This window comes from Patagioenas fasciata, chromosome W, assembly GCF_037038585.1.
Source record: "Patagioenas fasciata isolate bPatFas1 chromosome W, bPatFas1.hap1, whole genome shotgun sequence".
NCBI lineage: Eukaryota > Metazoa > Chordata > Aves > Columbiformes > Columbidae > Patagioenas > Patagioenas fasciata.
The window spans coordinates 56355278-56372051 of NC_092559.1; the positions used below are offsets into that span (position 1 = coordinate 56355278).

The window sequence follows — 16774 nt, forward strand, 5'->3', positions numbered from 1 at the left end:
ATAGGAAAGGATAGAAATAAACACAATGAACGTGTTGATCGCCATGTTAATTAGAGCTCTGAAGAATGGGGCAAGTTTGTAACTCCCTGAAGCTCGAAGCAGAAACCAGACAGTTGAGAGAAACTGAATGACCAAAGAGCAAGTGGAGGAGAATCTTGAGAGCACTGGGAAGGGAAATGTCCAGACAGTCTGCTGGAAAGTTGTCCTTTGACAGGGACATTTAATCAGGAGAGGTGGAAACTCCCGAATGATGAGGGAGATGAAATAATAGAGTACTGGTAATAGAAGTACAGGGGAAGACCAGTATATCTTCTCCTATCCTTAGTACACTTCCCGGTAATTCACTTTTGTGGCTTTTCTTTTTTCCTTTGTTTGTTTTAAGAAGTAAAAAAAACCAAAAACAAACAAAATAAAACAAGACCAGAAATCACACCAAAAAAACACACACCAAAAAACCCAAAAAACCACAGCAAACACAAAAAACACACACAGAAAAACAAACAAACAAAGCCCCACAAAAAACCCACAAATCCAAAAAACAACAACAAAGAAGTGCACCTTTCCAGGCAGACATCAGTCATCTGTTGTGTCACCATGAACAGCCAGTGCCATTTTAGGGCCCCACTGTACCTGAGGTGCTGGCCTGGGATTGGCCTCTAGCACACAGGGCCTGGGGAGACCAGAGCACCTTTCAATGCAGGTGGAGCCTGGGCAGGGGTACCCAGGGCATCTACACTGGCACCAGGTATTTGTGTCCCTGGAGCTGAAGACATTTGTGTCCTAAATCCATGCCCAGTTCTGCAAAACTCTTTCCTTTTCAAAGAACAGAACCTCCCCACAAAGAAAAATAAAGGAAAATGTGTTGACACCTTCCTTTGTTTTGGATCTTTGTCTTCAGTTCTTCTTATTTTAATTTTCATTGACATTAACTGACATCGGATGGGCCTGCAGGCATGAAGCCAAGATCATTTTGTGTCTTCCATAGCACCCCATGCCCTCTAAACCTTCCCTGCCCAGGACTCCTCACACTTTCCCCAGAGCGAGTCACACTGAGGTGTTGGCTGGTTCCCTGGCTGAGATGTTGGTTTAGATGGTCACCTACAGCACAGGTGGATCCTGCCCCATCGTCATCTGCTCTGCTCCAGTTAGAAACAGAGCCCAACATCACAATGGGATCATAGGAGAACTGAGGTTGAAGGGACCTCAGGAGTCTGCAGTCCAACCTGTCACCAACTGGGTCACACCAAGATGTTCAAGCCTTGATCCAATTAGAGCTTTAGCAGGACTAGAGGAGTGATCATCCCTTTGTACTCGGCACTGGTGAGACTGCACCTTCAATCCTGGGGTCAGTTTTAGGCCCCTCATGGCAAGGAAGACATTGAGGTGCTGGAGAGAGTTCAGAGGAGGGCGACAAGGGTGGTGAAGGGTCTGGAGCACCAGTGTTATGAGGAGCGGTTGAGGGAGCTGGGGTTGTTCAGCCTTGACAAAAGGAGGCTGAGGGGAGACCTTGTTGCTGTCCACAACTGCCTGAAAGGAGGTTTGATCATGGTGGCTGTTGGTCTCTTCTCCCAAGTAGCAAATGATAGGACAAGAGGAAATGGCCTCAAGTTGCACATGGGGAGATTTAGATTGGATATTAGGAAAAAATTCTTTCGGGAAAGGGTTTAGAAGCAACAGAACAGACCGCCCAGCAAGGTTGTGGAGTCACCATCACTGAAGATGTTTAAAAGACATATAGATGATGCACTTAGGGATATGTTTTAGTGCCAGATTTAGGTTATGGTTGGACTTAATGATCTTAAGGGCCCCTTCCAACCACAATTATTCTCTGATTCTATGATAAGTCATTTTTGGTATTTATTTCTCAGAGGACCATGCAACCTCCCTGAGAGCCAGGACTTTTCTGAGCTGTTGGAGAGATGTCTCATGGTCACACCAGCCAGTTCCACCAGCACCTGTCTGTTCCTTCCCAGACCAAACCTTTTCTCCATATCCCAACCTTCCAGGTGAATTTCTGGGACACAGCAAATCCTGTCCAGGTCTTCTGGGCCTGTTCAGAAGAGAGCAGCAGGCCAACATGTTGATGGGCTCTCTGTGCACCTCAAAGCCTTCCTGACCATTTTTGTCAATGCTCCACTTACACCCAACCTTTCTGGTCCTTAAGCTGTGGATGAGGGGATTGAGCAGGGATGTGGGGATGGTGTTGAAAAAAGGCTTTGTCAAACTGTCTCGGGAGGGCTGTTCTGGGCATCCCACAGTCAAGGATGAAGGTGCTGTAGAAAACAGTGGCATTGGTGAGAGGTTCAGGTGGAGAAGACCTTGTGCTTGTCCACACTGGGGTAGAGAGCAGTGATGCATTCATGGGATGCCCATATGAACAGGAAGTGAACAAATGGCTCCAGGGGGACAAAATGCCTTCCAACCAGTTCTTTACCCATCGCAGATACACCATCCAGGCCATGAGCTGCAGCTTCTCCAGGAGATGCTGTGGGATACGGTGTCAAAGGCTTTACTGCAGTCTAAGGACACGACACCCACAGCCTGTGTGGCGGATTCGCTCCCCACGACAGACTTTCCCTCATCTGCTCAGCCGGTCACCTTGTCATAGAAGGAGATCAGGCTGGTCAAGCAGGACCTGCCTTTCACAAAGCCACGCTGATTGGGCCCGATTGCTGGTCTGGTGTGTGTGACCTCACAGTCCTTTCCCAGCCATGTTCCTGCTGTTGGCCTGTCCCCTGCAGAGGCAGAAGTGACCTCACAGTGCCCTGCACAGCCATTGGTTTCCTACTGGACCATGAGTTCCTGAGACACAAGTGACCACATGGCATTGTACCCAGCCATCACCCTCCTTGTGCTCCAGTGTGTGAGCAGATCAAACTGAGCTGCTTTCATCAAATTTATCCAATAGATTTCCTATCAAGGGTTTGAGTGGAGAAACGTTCCTCAGAGGAGCTGCTGTATTTACTCTGGGGCATTTTACATCTCTGCTTCTGCCTCTTCATTGTTTTATTTCTTCTTCCTCTGTCTATTCTGACATGAAAGAGCTCTCCAAGGAAAAGATTCATTGAATCCTACAATAACGCAGGTTGGAAGAGACCCCTGAACACCATCTTTGTCCCACTGACATTTATGGCACCCCAAGGAATAGCTGACAGCATTTGTGCTCCCTTGGGTTCATCTCACCACATGCACACAGTGGACATGCACATGATGTGTATGGTTACAACCCGTCTGTACAATGAAAACCTGGACTTTTGACCTAGTGTTTCATAGAATCATAGAATATCCTAGGTTGGAAGGGACCCACAGGATCATGGAGTCCAACTCCTGTTCCTGCACAGGACACCCCACAGGTCACACCGTGTGTCTGAGGACGTTGTCCAGTCTCTTCTTGAACACTGTCAGGTTGGGTCCGTGACACCTCCCTGGGAGCCTGTTCAGTGCCCAGCACCTCGGGGTGAAGAACCTTTTCCTCATGTCCAACCTGACCCTCCCCTGGCACATGTTCCTGCCATTCCCTTGAGTTCTGTCATTGGTCACCAGAGAGAAGAGATCAGTACCTACCCTTCCTTCTCCCCTTGTGAGGAAGCTGTAGCCACCATGAGGTCTCCTTTTAGTCTTCTCTTCAGCTCTGATGCTCAGAAACCCCTTGTTTGCTTTCTGAAGCAGAAAGGAGAAGCCATGACCTGCAGGCAATGGGAAGGGGGATCCTGTCCCTCACACACGGCTCAGGGCTCTTCCTGGGACCGTGGGATGTGGGTGTGCAAGGCCAAGGGAAGGACAACACTGGTGCAACAACTTCCAGCTTCCCCATGGGGCTGCAAGGAGGCAACGAGGCCCCAGTGCCATGAGGACAACATGGCTTCTCCTAGGCCTCAGTGGCAGAGACAACTGCCATGGCCAAGGGGACAGACCCGTGGGTTCTGTGGGTCCCTTCCAGCCCTGCCAGCGCCCTTTGCCATCTCCACCACAGGTTGTTCTACATAGTCCTACACCTCCCTCTCTTTCCCTGCAGGCTGCAGACACCCATCTCGCTTCTGCACCGTGTTCAAATTTGTCAAATATATTTCCTATTAACAATGTGAGTGAAAACCACTCCTCTCTGGAACTGCTGTTTTCATGTTAACAACTTCTATATCTCCTCTTCTGCCTTTTATTTTTTTACTATTCTTCCACCTATTCCTTATTCAGAAACCTCTTCAAACAAAAATTTTGTCACATCAGACAAAAACTGAGGTTTGAAGAGAGGCCTTGTCTCACTCATCTTCTCTTGCTCTCCTGCAGGGTGAACCAGGTGAGGTTGCTCAAGGCCTCCACCCAGGTTTGCATCATCCTCAAGGCACTTAAAGTGCTCTCTGTTATATCATAGAAGAGGAGAATAGAGATGTTCAATAGTGTTGACCAAGTGCTGGTCACTGAAAGATGACACCAGTAACTGACTGCATGGAGGACTTTGTCCCACTGATGATATGTGGGCTTGATGGTTCAGCCAGCTTCCCACCCAGCATCCACTTCTTGAGCCCCATCAGCACCACTCTGGCCAGAAGGAGACCATGTCTGAGCCTTGCAAACGCCCTGTACACAACATGCCTTTATTTCCCCTGTCCATTTGGCTTCCTTCCTTGTCCTTCATATACCTGGAAATGGCTGCAGGAGGATGCGTCCCATCCCTTTCCCAGGATGGAAGGAAGGGCAGCCAGTCTGTACTTATCCCGGTTCTTGTTTGTGCTTTTCTTGAAGATGGGTTTGACATCTGCATTTTCTAAGGACCCCAGAACCATTCTGGTTTCTATGGCACCTTTGAGAGCACAGTCCGTAATCACGGGCAAGGGTGACAGAGCAGACTGGAGCACTTGCAATGAGCCTGACCAAGGCAGTTGAGATGAATCTCACTGAGCCAGTGGGGTTTGTTCCTGGAGTCACACACAGAAATGTCAGGTTCTGTCAGGTGTCCACATCTGAGCTGACCTCATGGACTCCTTATGCTCCCAGGGATGCTCAGAGACAGAGTCTGTCCCTTTTACACACAGAGGCAGGAATCACAGTGTATTTCTGGCTTCCTGTTGCCAATCCCAAAAGATGGGAGACACCTCAGCCCAGTGGTGTGTCACCTGCTCTGCACTCATCTGGGATGTCCCACATCATGAGGAATGGACACGGGGACGTCATTTCAAAGAAGAAGATCCCAGTGGGTGTTTTCCCATGGGCTGTTGCTCCCAATATTAAGTGACCTCAGGCCCCTGTCTGTGCCACAGGCCTTCATGGAACCCCCAGGTATAGCTGACGGTGTTTGTGCTCACTCGTGTTCATCTCACCTCACATACATGATGTGCATGCTCACATCTCATCTGTACAAAGGAAACATTGGACTGTTGAACTACTCATTCATTGTCCATCCATGGAGGGAAGAACAACCTCTGTGGGTGAGAGGCCAGGGCTGGAAATGGAGGTTGTGAGGGGCCAGTGCATGGTGATTGCCCTGAGGCTCCTTCTGAAGGGGTGTCCAGTGCACAGGGGCTCAGCCCAGCCCCTGCTCTGCTGATCCTGCAGGTCTCTGGCAGGAGGCCTGGCTGTGAGAGGACACTGCTGTGTGCCAGCCCTGCACACACACACTGTTCAGATGTACAATGGGGTTTGAATCTATGAGCCAGTTTCTTGGGCATGTTCTTGAGAGAATCTCTGTAAGAAGACCTAAATCTTCCCGTCCTGCCCATAGGAGATCACCTTTCAATCTGGAAAGGCTGTTGTGAGGCCAGCTCTGTCACAGCAGTGCCCATTGCCTGTCCCTGCCTGCGCTCACAGCACTGACACACAGCAGGACGGGGACCAAGCTGCCAGAGCACTCAGGTCTTGCACCAACACAAGGGATGAGAAGGAGAGTGTGGGACTGGAACCAGAACAGCTCTGGAAGAACAAGCGCTGGTGCTCCCTGGCAGGGCTGCCAGGCTGGACTCTTTTCCCCTCCACCCATGCACACAGAACTGTCCCTGCAGCTCCGAAAGGCCTTGCAGGAAGGATATAGTGAAAAACAAGTCACTAAAGAGCCCTTTAGTTTGTTCAAAGACAAGGAGAGCACTGCTTCTCATTTACACAGCCAGTGGTTATAAAAGAAAAGCAGACAGTGGATTAGACAACATTATCACAATGAAAAAAAAAAACTACCAACAACAACAGAAAATACAGATGACAGGTTGAGCCTTTAATTAGCTAAATTAAAACTCTGTAGAAGCAGATGGGTAGTTTATTGCTTCAGAAAACACTAAGATATGAATTTCCACAGGGCATCCTTGAGGTCCTGGTTCCTCATGCTGTAGATGAGGGGGTTCACTGCTGGAGGCACCACTGAGTATGGAACAGACACCACCAGATCCAACCATGGAGAAGAAATGGAGGGGGGCTTCAGGTAAGCAAACATGCAAGTGCTAACAAACAGGGAGAGCACGGCCAGATGAGGGAGGCAGGTGGAAAAGGCTTTGTGCCGACCCTGCTCAGAGGGGATCCTCAGCACGGCCCTGAAGATCTGCACGTAGGACAGCAGGATGAAAACAAAACATCCAAACACTAAGCAGGCACTAATCATAATAAACCCAGCTTCCCTGAGGTAGGAGTGTGAGCAGGAGAGCTTGAGGATCTGGGGGATTTCACAGAAGAACTGGCCCAGGGCATTGCCCTTGCACAGTGGCAGTGAAAATGTATTGGCCGTGTGCAGCAGAGAATAGAGAAACCCAGTGGCCCAGGCAGCTGCTGCCATGTGGACACAAGCGCTGCTGCCCAGGAGGGTCCCATAGTGTAGGGGTTTGCAGATGGCAACGTAGCGGTCGTAGGACATGACGGTGAGAAGAAAAAACTCTGCTGCTATCAAAAGGACAAAGAAAAAGAGCTGGGCAGCGCATCCTGTGTAGGAGATAGACCTGGTGTCCCACAGGGAGTTTGCCATGGATTTAGGCACAATGGTGGAGATGGAGCCCAGGTCGAGGAGGGCGAGGTTGAGCAGGAAGAAGTACATGGGGGTGTGGAGGTGCTGGTCCCAGGCTATGGTGGTGATGATGAGGCCGTTGCCCAGGAGGGCAGCCAGGTAGATGGCCAGGAAGAGCCAGAAGTGCAAGAGCTGCAGCTCCCGTGTGTCTGCGAACGGCAGGAGGAGGAACTGGGTGATGGAGCTGCTGTTGGACATTTGCTGCCTCTGGGCATGAGGACGTGTGCAAGGAGGAAAGGACAGTGACAAGTTAGGGGAGACTTCTCTGAGGCAAATAAACAGGCTGTTTCTCATGGAAAACCCCCTCCCTGATGGAGGGATGTGAGCAGCCCTGACCCACACAACACCCTCCAACCGCACAAGCTCCCTGCCTGCCCTGTTGGGAGTTGCTTCTTCCCCCCACAGCTGCTGCCATGGGATCTGCCCGGGCAGGCTGAGCGCTGACCCTGGCAGGCGGCAGAGTCCCTGCCCCGGCACAGCCCTGGGGTGCAGGGACCCTGCTCTGCAGGACAGCCCTGGGCACCCCTGGGTGTACAACTTGCTTTTCAGATTTTCAAAGTTGCTGAAAAAGATCCCTGCCCTGACAGATCCCACCAGCTGTGCCTGTGCCAGTTTTAGGAGATGCCTCCAGGAGCTACAGCTGCATTGCCCTGCACCCAGAGACTTACCATGGCAAGGGCTGCAAAGGTTTCCCCTCCAGTGAGCTCTCAGTCATCCTCCCAATCCTGACCACCTTTAATCTCTCTCTGCCTTGCTCGTCTCCCTGAGATCCCCAGGCAGAGCCCTCAGCCCTGCTGCGTGTGCAGAGGAGCTGCTCCTGGGCAGAGCTGTCTCTCTGCAGCGCTGCCGCTTGCCAGGAGCTCCCTCTGTCCCAGGAGCCCAGCCCAGCTCAGCAGCACAGGAGCAGCCCAAGGCGCTTTAATGACCCCTCTTGTGGGTTTGGTGCTGAGTCCATGGGCCTCAGACCCTGAGAGGAAGCTGATGAAACCTCTCAAGAAGTCAGTTTCAAACTCCAAAGTTTCTTGCAATGTTAATGAGTCCCACTGAGGATCACTACTGAGGAAATGACCCCAGGGTCTGGTTAGAGAAGAAAATGGGATGCAGTGACAACAGGTCAGGAAAAGCAAGGTGAAGTTCTCTTAGATGATAAGTAAACCTGTATGTGTTTCATTAACCAAAGGGCCAAGCCCTGACCCCCAGCCCCTGGGAAGTCAGATCCTGTCCACCAATGTTGCCATGCACCCCTCCTGGGGCAGTGTGATGTGGGGCTGTGCAAGGCCAAGGGCAGGACTATAGACCCACACCTCCCAGGTTCCTGGCTGGGGACAAGGAGGCCATGAGGCCCCTGTGCTGGAAGGACAAGGTGTCTCCTCACAGGCATCAGAGGTGCAGACAACAGCCATAGCCAAGGGGAGAAGGAGCTCATGTCTGTTGGGGCTTTCAGCCTCTTTACATCCCTTGATCACCTCCACCACAGCCTGTCCTGTGCTGTGGCATCCCCTGCACCTCTTTCCCTGCAGGCTGCAGACATCCCCCCTGCTGCCCCACCTGGCTCTTGTCTGAGCATCTTCCTTCCTTTGCTGAGCTCTCTCCATCCTCCCCAGCTGTTCCGTGAAGCACAAAGCCTTGGGCTGATGCAGACTCCCTCTGCTGACCTGCTCCACCACAGCACTGCCCTTCCAGTCACATTCCTTTCTGCTCATGCCCAGCCTGGACCTCCCCAGCTGCACTTTGGGCCATTATTTCTTTCTCACACTCTTTCCCACTATGAAGGAAGCCTCCACCATCTCTGAAACCACCCTTCAGGCACTCTCAGGCTACTCCTGCACTGCTGCAGCCTCCCCAGCGCTGCTGGGCCGAAGCAGCCCAGGTCCCTCAGAGGTGCAGACAACAGCCATAGCCAAGGGGAGAAGGAGCTCATGTCTGGTGGGGGCTTTCAGCCTCTTTACATTGTTTGATCATCTCCACTCCTCCTCATGCAACCCCGTGTGCAGCTGCCTTGTTCATGGTGAGCGTGCACCACGGGCTTGTGTGGGGACCTTGGAGTGCCCAGGCCCTTCTCCTCAGGGTCACTGCTCAGCGTGTCAGGTCCTGCTCTGTCCTGAAGCATGGGGTTATTGTCCCACCCTGATGCAAAACTGGTCACTTCATCTTGTCAATATTCAGAGTTTTCTGATGCATAAATAGCAGATGCGAGGAGCTCTGCCTGGGGACAGGCAATGTCAGCTGAAGGTTGAGGAGTCAGCATGAGAGGGCAGAACAGCATGGGCAATGTTGTGGTCACTGGACATCAGCTACTGACTCACTGGTCATGAAGAGGAATTAGATGAGGCCTCCTTCAGACAAATGAAAGAAGCCTCATGTTTCCAGGGCCGTGTCCTCATGGCAGACCTGAGATATCCCAATATCTGCAAGGTACCATCATCCAGGAGGGGTTGGAGCTCATTGACAACATCTTCCTGACACGGGTGACTGAGGAGTCAGTGGGGTGAGGTGCCCTGTGGGACTTCACACTTACAAACCAGAAAGAGTTGGTCAGGATGGAACAGTCAGGGATGGGAAAGTGGAGCTGAGGCTCCTGGGAGATGATAAGAAGGCAAAGAGCACAGCTGTTGTGCAGGATTTTTTACCCTTTCTCAAATACAATATCACAAAGGTGCTGCCAGCATCACTGAGTGGCTCAGATTTGGCAAGGAGTGGGTCCAGCTGAAATCGGCTCTGTCTGACATTGCTCAAACTCCTGTTGTCCTCTTAGAGAGGCGACAACTGTAGCACAGCCACACTCACCCCCTGTTCCAAGACTATGTAAATCCAGTACAGGGTGGCAACGTGTCAGATGTTACAAACTACTTGATCATGGAGAAGAAATGGAAAAGATCTTCTGCCAGCAACCTGACAAAGTCTTCTGTCAGTGAGCAGGTTCCTGTGGGGAACTGTAATTGCCCTGACTTTCACTGGCCAGGCAAAGCAGTGGGTGACAACAGTCCAGGTTGTTGAATCATCTTCTTGACATGGCTGCCTGGCCAAGAAGGGTGATGCTCACCTGGTTCTGAAACTGGGAAACAAGAAAGAGCTGGTGAGGGATGTGAACATCAGTGTCCAGCTTGGCTGTTGTGACCAGGACACAGTGGGGTCCCAGGCACCAGAGAGGAGGGAAGAAGGCCAGTAGCAGAGCACAGGCTGGTGGAATCCAGAGAAGTCTTGTACATAACTGGAGAACACCCAGGAGTGGATGGGTCTCAAGTCAAGTGTTACTTGAGAAACTCAGACAAAATTATAAAACAGGAGATGGGTCATTTGACCAGGTCCCTGAACACAAGTATCACTGTGCACAGCACCTGAGATTCCCAGGAACACCCACCTCTCGGTCCAGAGGTGTGTGACTCCTCTTGAGGTGTCCTGGCCTGTCTCCTCACCCACGTGGTGATTTAGGTACCCACTTTTCCGATATATTCAGTCTTTATCAGGAGACACTCCAGATCAGTATGAACAGCAGACTGCTGAAACCACCCGTTCTGGGAAGGGAGGGAAGGGTGAGCAGGGAATGAAATAGAGGAAATACTGCTTTGTTGCTGTTTATTATGGAAATGCTCACTGTTTGGCTGTTTCTGAAATCCCCCTAATCATCCGCACCAGACTTGAAGCCTTTAGGAAAGTGATCACAGAGCCTTGGCTTGTAAGAGCATTTTAGATGTTAGTGAGCCCTCTGCTGCCGTGATCCTGAACTGCAGACGCTAAAAGAATGAAGAAACCTCTGATGAAGTGAAAAGCAGAAGCAAAACCCAAGTTCTGTGGGTGTTTGGGACCCCACGAAGGGCCATCACTGACACAGCTGTGAAGGAAACAACCAGTGCAGGTCCCTGTCCCTGGAGGCTGGTGAAGCAAAAGCCTTGAGACACTGGTTACGGGTGGGGAAGTTGATGTGGAAGTGCCTCTGATGCCATGTCAGCCCTTCATGTCTATTTACCATCAGGATGGCTGAGCCCTGACCCCAGAACCAGACCAAGGAGACCCTTTCTGTCTTATATTTCTCAGGCTCTGCCAGTGCTCACTGTGAGGGTATTTGTGTTTTGGGGGTGTGTTTGGTGCCAAGTGCTGTTGCTTTAACCATAAGGCTCTGGTTTTCTGACGATTTGGCAATGACTGTGAGATACTCCAAACCCATTCAGCTTCTTTCAGAGACCTGGCAATGGTCACCAATCACCTAAGCTGTCCCAGTCCCAAACTTGCTCGAATCCTCAATTTGGGTCCATGCTCCAGCACTGAAATGCACACGTTCCTTCTGCTGCTGCCCTAAAATCAAAAAGAAAAATCAGTCTATTCCACATTAGTATGACCAGCCCATGCTCTTCAGGTCTTCTTCTTTAACATACTTACTGCTACGCATGGACCTCTCTCTTCCTGCACTCCCATGTGTCTCACAAACCTTTCACTCTTGTCGTTCAGTAATGGGCCAACGCTCCAGGAGGCTCCATCCAAGTGTGGGCAGTGTAAGAGAGGAGCAGAGCAGGGTCAGTTCATGGGCCATGACTGAGCACAGCCACCCCAGCAGCAGCCATTCCCCATCTCCCAGGCACAGCCATGCCCGCAGTATGCAAATGACACTGCCATATATGATTAGTCCGAGGGAAACCTACCTCCAAAAATATGCTTCCTATTCCCCTTCCACCCACAGACATCAACCACGTTCCACTTGTGTCTCAGACATGGTTGTAAGGATTTGCTGAAGTCATCAGCCATCACCCTTTTCTACCCCATGTTCCCTGATGTCCCCTCTCTCCCACACCACGCATGGCCAGTCACTGCTGCTCAGGTCCTCTTGCTCTTCAGAAGAGGTCTTGAACTTCTTGGCTCTTCCTGATGCTTGTTATAGTCTTTCTCCCTCCAGATCTCACAGTGAGATTACTTGTTCATGGTAGGGCCTTTGTAACCATCTCTTATGAAATTGTTGTCTTTTTGTGATCATCTGTGCAGGTGTTATCACCGAAAAGCACCAAATATATCAACTCTGATACAGAGTGAAATGCAATAAAACCTTGCTGAGTCAACCCCATAGCTGTGTCTTTCCAGCAAGGAGTTTCTCCTGAGAAAGGGATCCAACCTCCGCCACTCTCTGCAGAGGCACATGAGCAGTGTCCATGCACCTGGGGACACAAAGGGTGACTTTTGCAAGATCACCCTTTATCTGGATCATTTAGATATGTACCTGTGGATGGGGTATCAAGCCTTATAGTGCAGGAGAGACTGGAGTTCTGAGCTTCCTTCATCTGCCCTGTGTGACAGTGTGTAAAATACACTACCCCAGTCAAAAAGTTTGTTTTGATTCTCTTCACAGCTCTAAGCACCACATGGGTCAGGAGACAAGCCAGGATTCCCAATGAGGACTCACATGCTCTGCTCATCAAGTTTAGGTGTTCCCAGGTGTGGGAACGGTAGGATGTGCAGTTCCAGCCAAAGGATCTTGAACAGATTATACAAAAGTATGTGTTGTTTTTTTTTTTATGAGTGTAAGAAGTGATAGCCCAGGACAGTGAGAATGACGTCTCGGGTTGGAAAACCACCCCATATGTACGATGTGTGAATGTTGGCCCTGGGCACGTGGATGAGTGGGTCGGAATGTCGCCCACAAGATATGCATGGGAATGTGACTGAAAAGACTCACAGCATGAGTGTGGTGTGTTTAGAATAACATTTATTGAAAAAACTGTTCAGCGTCTTGGCCGAGCCCTGTATCTGTAAACACATAAGTTGAGAACTGTTGATAAAAGAGAGTTCACCTCTGCCTGGCTCTGCTCTCACTGCTAACAAGAACCCTGTGCCTGTGTGTCTCTGTCTGTGTCTGTAAGAATCGTTCTCATTGCAGCACCCTGGAATCTCAGCAATGTCACACTGATCCGTGGCTTCAAGGAGCTGGTCGAATGCTTTGTCACCATTTCTGTAACGGTGGCTTTGCTGCCTGGCTGATGTGCAGACTCTGAACATGGAGACTGACACCTCTTGAACAACCTGCTCTGAAAGGATGAAGAAGGGGGCTGTTCTTTCTGGAAGGGTATTAAGACAGCAAAAAAGAACCTGGGTTGGGGCAAATGAAAAGGGGTGCAAAAGATGTGGTCTGGACTGATTGGGGGCACTTGTAAAGCAGCCCTGCACCTCATGTGAATTATTCCTGTGGTCAGGGAGAACCTGAGAGCTTTGTCTAAATTGAAAACATGAAGGGGATGAAAGGACAGTGTCATTCAGGCTGGTTGGTATCTTGAGAGGTGTCTTGACCAACCTCCTGCTCAAAGCAGGGTGAGACCAGATTACTCAGGGCTTTATCCAAACACATCTTGGTCACTTTCAGTAACCAATGTCTACTGCCACCATGTCTCACTCATCTTGTCTCTCTGTCCTGCTCAAGGCCAGGTGAACCAGGGGAGGTTGTTCAAGGCCTCAACCCACCTTCGCATCCAATCCCCTTCCCAGGAACAGAGGCAGGCTGACCCACTTGCAATTCTCCCAATGCCTATTCTTGCCATTCTTGAACATGGCTTTGATTTCTGCCTTTTCCAAGGACCCCAGAACCTCTCTATTTACCCTGGTTCTTATGAGAGCACAATCCAGAAACAGAGGCAAGGGTGACAGAGCAGACTGGAGCACTTGCAATGATCTTGTCCAAGGCAGCTGAGATCAATCTCATTGGGTCTGTGTTGTTTGTTCCTGGAGTCACACACAGAAATGTCAGGTTCTGTCAGGTGTCCGCATCTGAGCTGTCCTCATGGGCTCCTTATGCACCCAGGGATGCTAAGAGACAGAGTCTGTCCCTTTTACACAGAGGCAGGAGTCAGTGTCCCTCTGGCCTCCTGTTGCTACTCCCAAAGGACAGGAGGCACCTCAGCCCTGTGATGTGTCACCCTACTCTGGACTCAGCTGAGATGTCCCACGTCATGAGGAATGGACACAGGGATCACAGATTCAGGAAGAAGATCCCAGTGGGTGGTTTCCCATTGGCTGTTACTTCCAAGTGACCTCGAGACACTGTCTGTCCCACAGGCCTTCATGGAACCCCCAGGAACAGCTCATGGTGTTTGTGCTCTCTTGGGTTCATCTCACCTCACATACATGATGTGCATGCTCACATCTCATCTGAACAATGCAAACACGGACTTCTGACCTGCTCATTCAGTGTTCCTCCATGGAGGGAAGAACAATCTCTGTGGGCTGGGGAGAGAGGCCAGTGGTGGAAATGGTGGTTGTGAGGGGCCAGTCCATGACAATTGCCCTGGGGCAGCTTCCGCGGGGTGTCCAGCGCAAACGGGCACAGCCCAGACCCTGCTCTGCTGGTCCTGCAGGTCTCTTTCAGGAGGCCTGGCTGTGACAGGACGCTGTTGAATGCCCCAAACCTACAGGCCTATATTTTTTAGCTTTTTCAATCTCTCAGTCACTGTAATGGGCATGTTCTTGAGAGAATCTTTGGAAGAAGACGTAAACCTTCAGGCCCTTCCCTGAGGAGATCACCTTTCTATCTGGAAGGGCTGTTCTGAGGCCAGTTCTGTCACACAAGTGCCCATTACTGTCCCTGCGTGTGGTCACAGCACTGACACACAGCAGGATGGGAACCAAGCTGCCAGAGCACTCAGGCCTTGCACCAACACAAGGGATGAGACGGAGAGTGTGGAAGTGGAACAAGAAGACCTCTGGAAGGCCAAGCGCTGGTGATCCCTGGCAGTGCTGCCAGGCTGGACTCTTTTCCCTACACCCATAGACACAGAGACAGTCCCTCTAGCTCAAAATAAGCCTTGGAGGAAGAATCTCAGAGAAAAAAAAAGTCACTGCAGAGCCATTTATTTTGTTTAAATACACAGAGAGCATGGCTCCATATTTACACAGCCAGTGGGTTTGAAAAGAAAAGCAGACAATGAGTTAGAAAGAGGATGACAAAAATATCATGACTGATTAAAAAAAAACCGCGACCAACAGACACACACACAAAAGTCTGGGCCTCTAATGAGTTACATTAAAGCTCTTATCTGTTAAAGAGAAGATGATGAACACTTTATTATTTTTGAAATGCATCCCACCATTAGTTTCCTCAGGGCATCCTTGACCTCCTTGTTCCTCAGGCTGTAAATGAAGGGGTTCAATGTTGGAGGTATCAGTGAGTATAGAACAGACACCACCAGGTCCAAGGATGGGGAAGAGATGGAGGGGGGCTTCAGGTGGGCAAAAAAGGAGGTGCTGGCAAACAGACAGATGACAGCCAGGTGAGGGAGGCAGGTGGAAAAGGCTTTGTGCCGTCCCTGCTCAGAGGGGATCCTCAGCACGGCCCTGAAGATCTGCGCATAGGACAGCAGGATGAAAACGCAGCAGATAAAAGCTAAAGATCCACTAAACACAAGAAGCCCAAGTTCCCTGAGGTAGGAGTGTGAGCAGGAGAGCTTGAGAATCTGGGGGATTTCACAGAAGAACTGGTCCAGGACATTGTCCTTGCAGAGTGGTAGCGAAAACGTATTGGCCGTGTGCAGCAGGGCATTGAGAAACCCAGTGACCCAGACAGCTGCTGCCATGTGGACACAAGCTCTGCTGCCCAGGAGGGTCCCGTAGTGCAGAGGTTTGCAGATGGCAACGTAGCGGCCGTAGGACATGATGGTGAGAAGAAAATATTCTGCTGTAGCACAGAAAACAAAAAAAAAGAGCTGTGCAGCACATCCTGTGTAGGAGATGTTCCTGCTGTCCCAGAGGGAATTGGCCATGGTCTTGGGGACAGTGGTGGAGATGGAGCCCAGGTCGAGGAGAGAGAGGTTGAGCAGGAAGAAGTACATGGGGGTGTGGAGGTGCTGGTCCCAGGCTATGGTGGTGATGATGAGGCCGTTGCCCAGGAGGGCAGCCAGGTAGATGCCCAGGAAGAGCCAGAAGTGCAAGAGCTGCAGCTCCCGTGTGTCTGCGAATGGCAGGAGGAGGAACTGGGTGATGGAGCTGCTGTTGGACATTTGCTGCCTCTGCTGAGGATCACTCCAAAGAAGAAAAGACAGTGACAGTTTAGGTGAGACGTCTCTGAAGAAAAAAGGTCATTTCTCATAGAAAATCCCCTCCCTGAATGAGCAACAATTCCGCCCATTCTACTTGACTGCCAACTGAATGACATGGTTCTTCACAGTATAAAAAAGTAGCTTCAGCATCTAGGTTCCCATAGGATACTTCTGGGACAGGACTCCCAGTGTTGGTGTCTGAGAAAAAACTCACCCACATTCCCACCCAAACCCTGGACAGTGAGAGCACCAGGGACAAGTGAAGAAACAGGGAAGAAAATTATAGTACTACAGAACAAATAAAGCAAGGACAGAAAGGCAGATGGGCATGCTGGGAAACCTTCTCCCTGCCCAGCTGTGCTCACCATCACTCACATGATGTCACTATAGGGCAAGTGCTTTTACAACCTGTTTTGTGTACCCCATCCTAGGAATCCTTCACCTGAAGGTCCAGCTGCCGAGGTGGAGACTCATGCCCTGGACCCCATGGCTTTGGGGCAGAGGCTCTGCTGGGGAGGAGACCAGGGGGTTGCACTGGAAAATGTGTCTGCACTGCAGAGGATGGCATTTCTGGTTGCAGTTCCCTCTCCCTGCCTGTGTTTCTGCTGCCTGGAGCTGTGCCTGCTGGGAGCTGTTTCTCTGTCCCTGGGTCTGCTCCCTGTCACTGCTCACAGAGTCAAACTCACCCACTCTGTGCTCAGCTCTGTCCTGCTCACACCTCCTGGCACTGCCCAGGGGCAGCTCTGTGTGTGCAGGGGCTCAGGAGCAGCTCAGAGAACTCCTAAAAAGA

The 16774-nt window shown here is 50.7% G+C and overlaps 2 protein-coding genes across 2 annotated transcripts; both read right to left on the reverse strand.

The window, feature by feature from the left end:
- Positions 1-6259: 6259 nt before the first annotated feature.
- Positions 6260-7270, reverse strand: LOC136115714 (olfactory receptor 14A16-like). Its single transcript, XM_065861925.1, has one exon. The coding sequence runs from the start codon at positions 7268-7270 to the stop codon at positions 6260-6262; it is 1011 nt and encodes a 336-aa protein (XP_065717997.1).
- A 7718-nt stretch (positions 7271-14988) lies between these two features.
- On the reverse strand, positions 14989-15945 carry LOC136115724 (olfactory receptor 14J1-like). The gene has a single exon (XM_065861935.1). It carries the CDS (start codon positions 15943-15945, stop codon positions 14989-14991), a length of 957 nt encoding a protein of 318 aa, XP_065718007.1.
- Between the last annotated feature and the right edge of the window lie 829 nt (positions 15946-16774).

Bases quoted from the DNA above. Each gene is read 5' to 3' on its own strand.
- LOC136115714 (XM_065861925.1), bottom strand. From the start codon at position 7,270: ATGAGAAACAGCCTGTTTATTTGCCTCAGAGAAGTCTCCCCTAACTTG.
- LOC136115724 (XM_065861935.1), bottom strand. From the start codon at position 15,945: ATGTCCAACAGCAGCTCCATCACCCAGTTCCTCCTCCTGCCATTCGCA.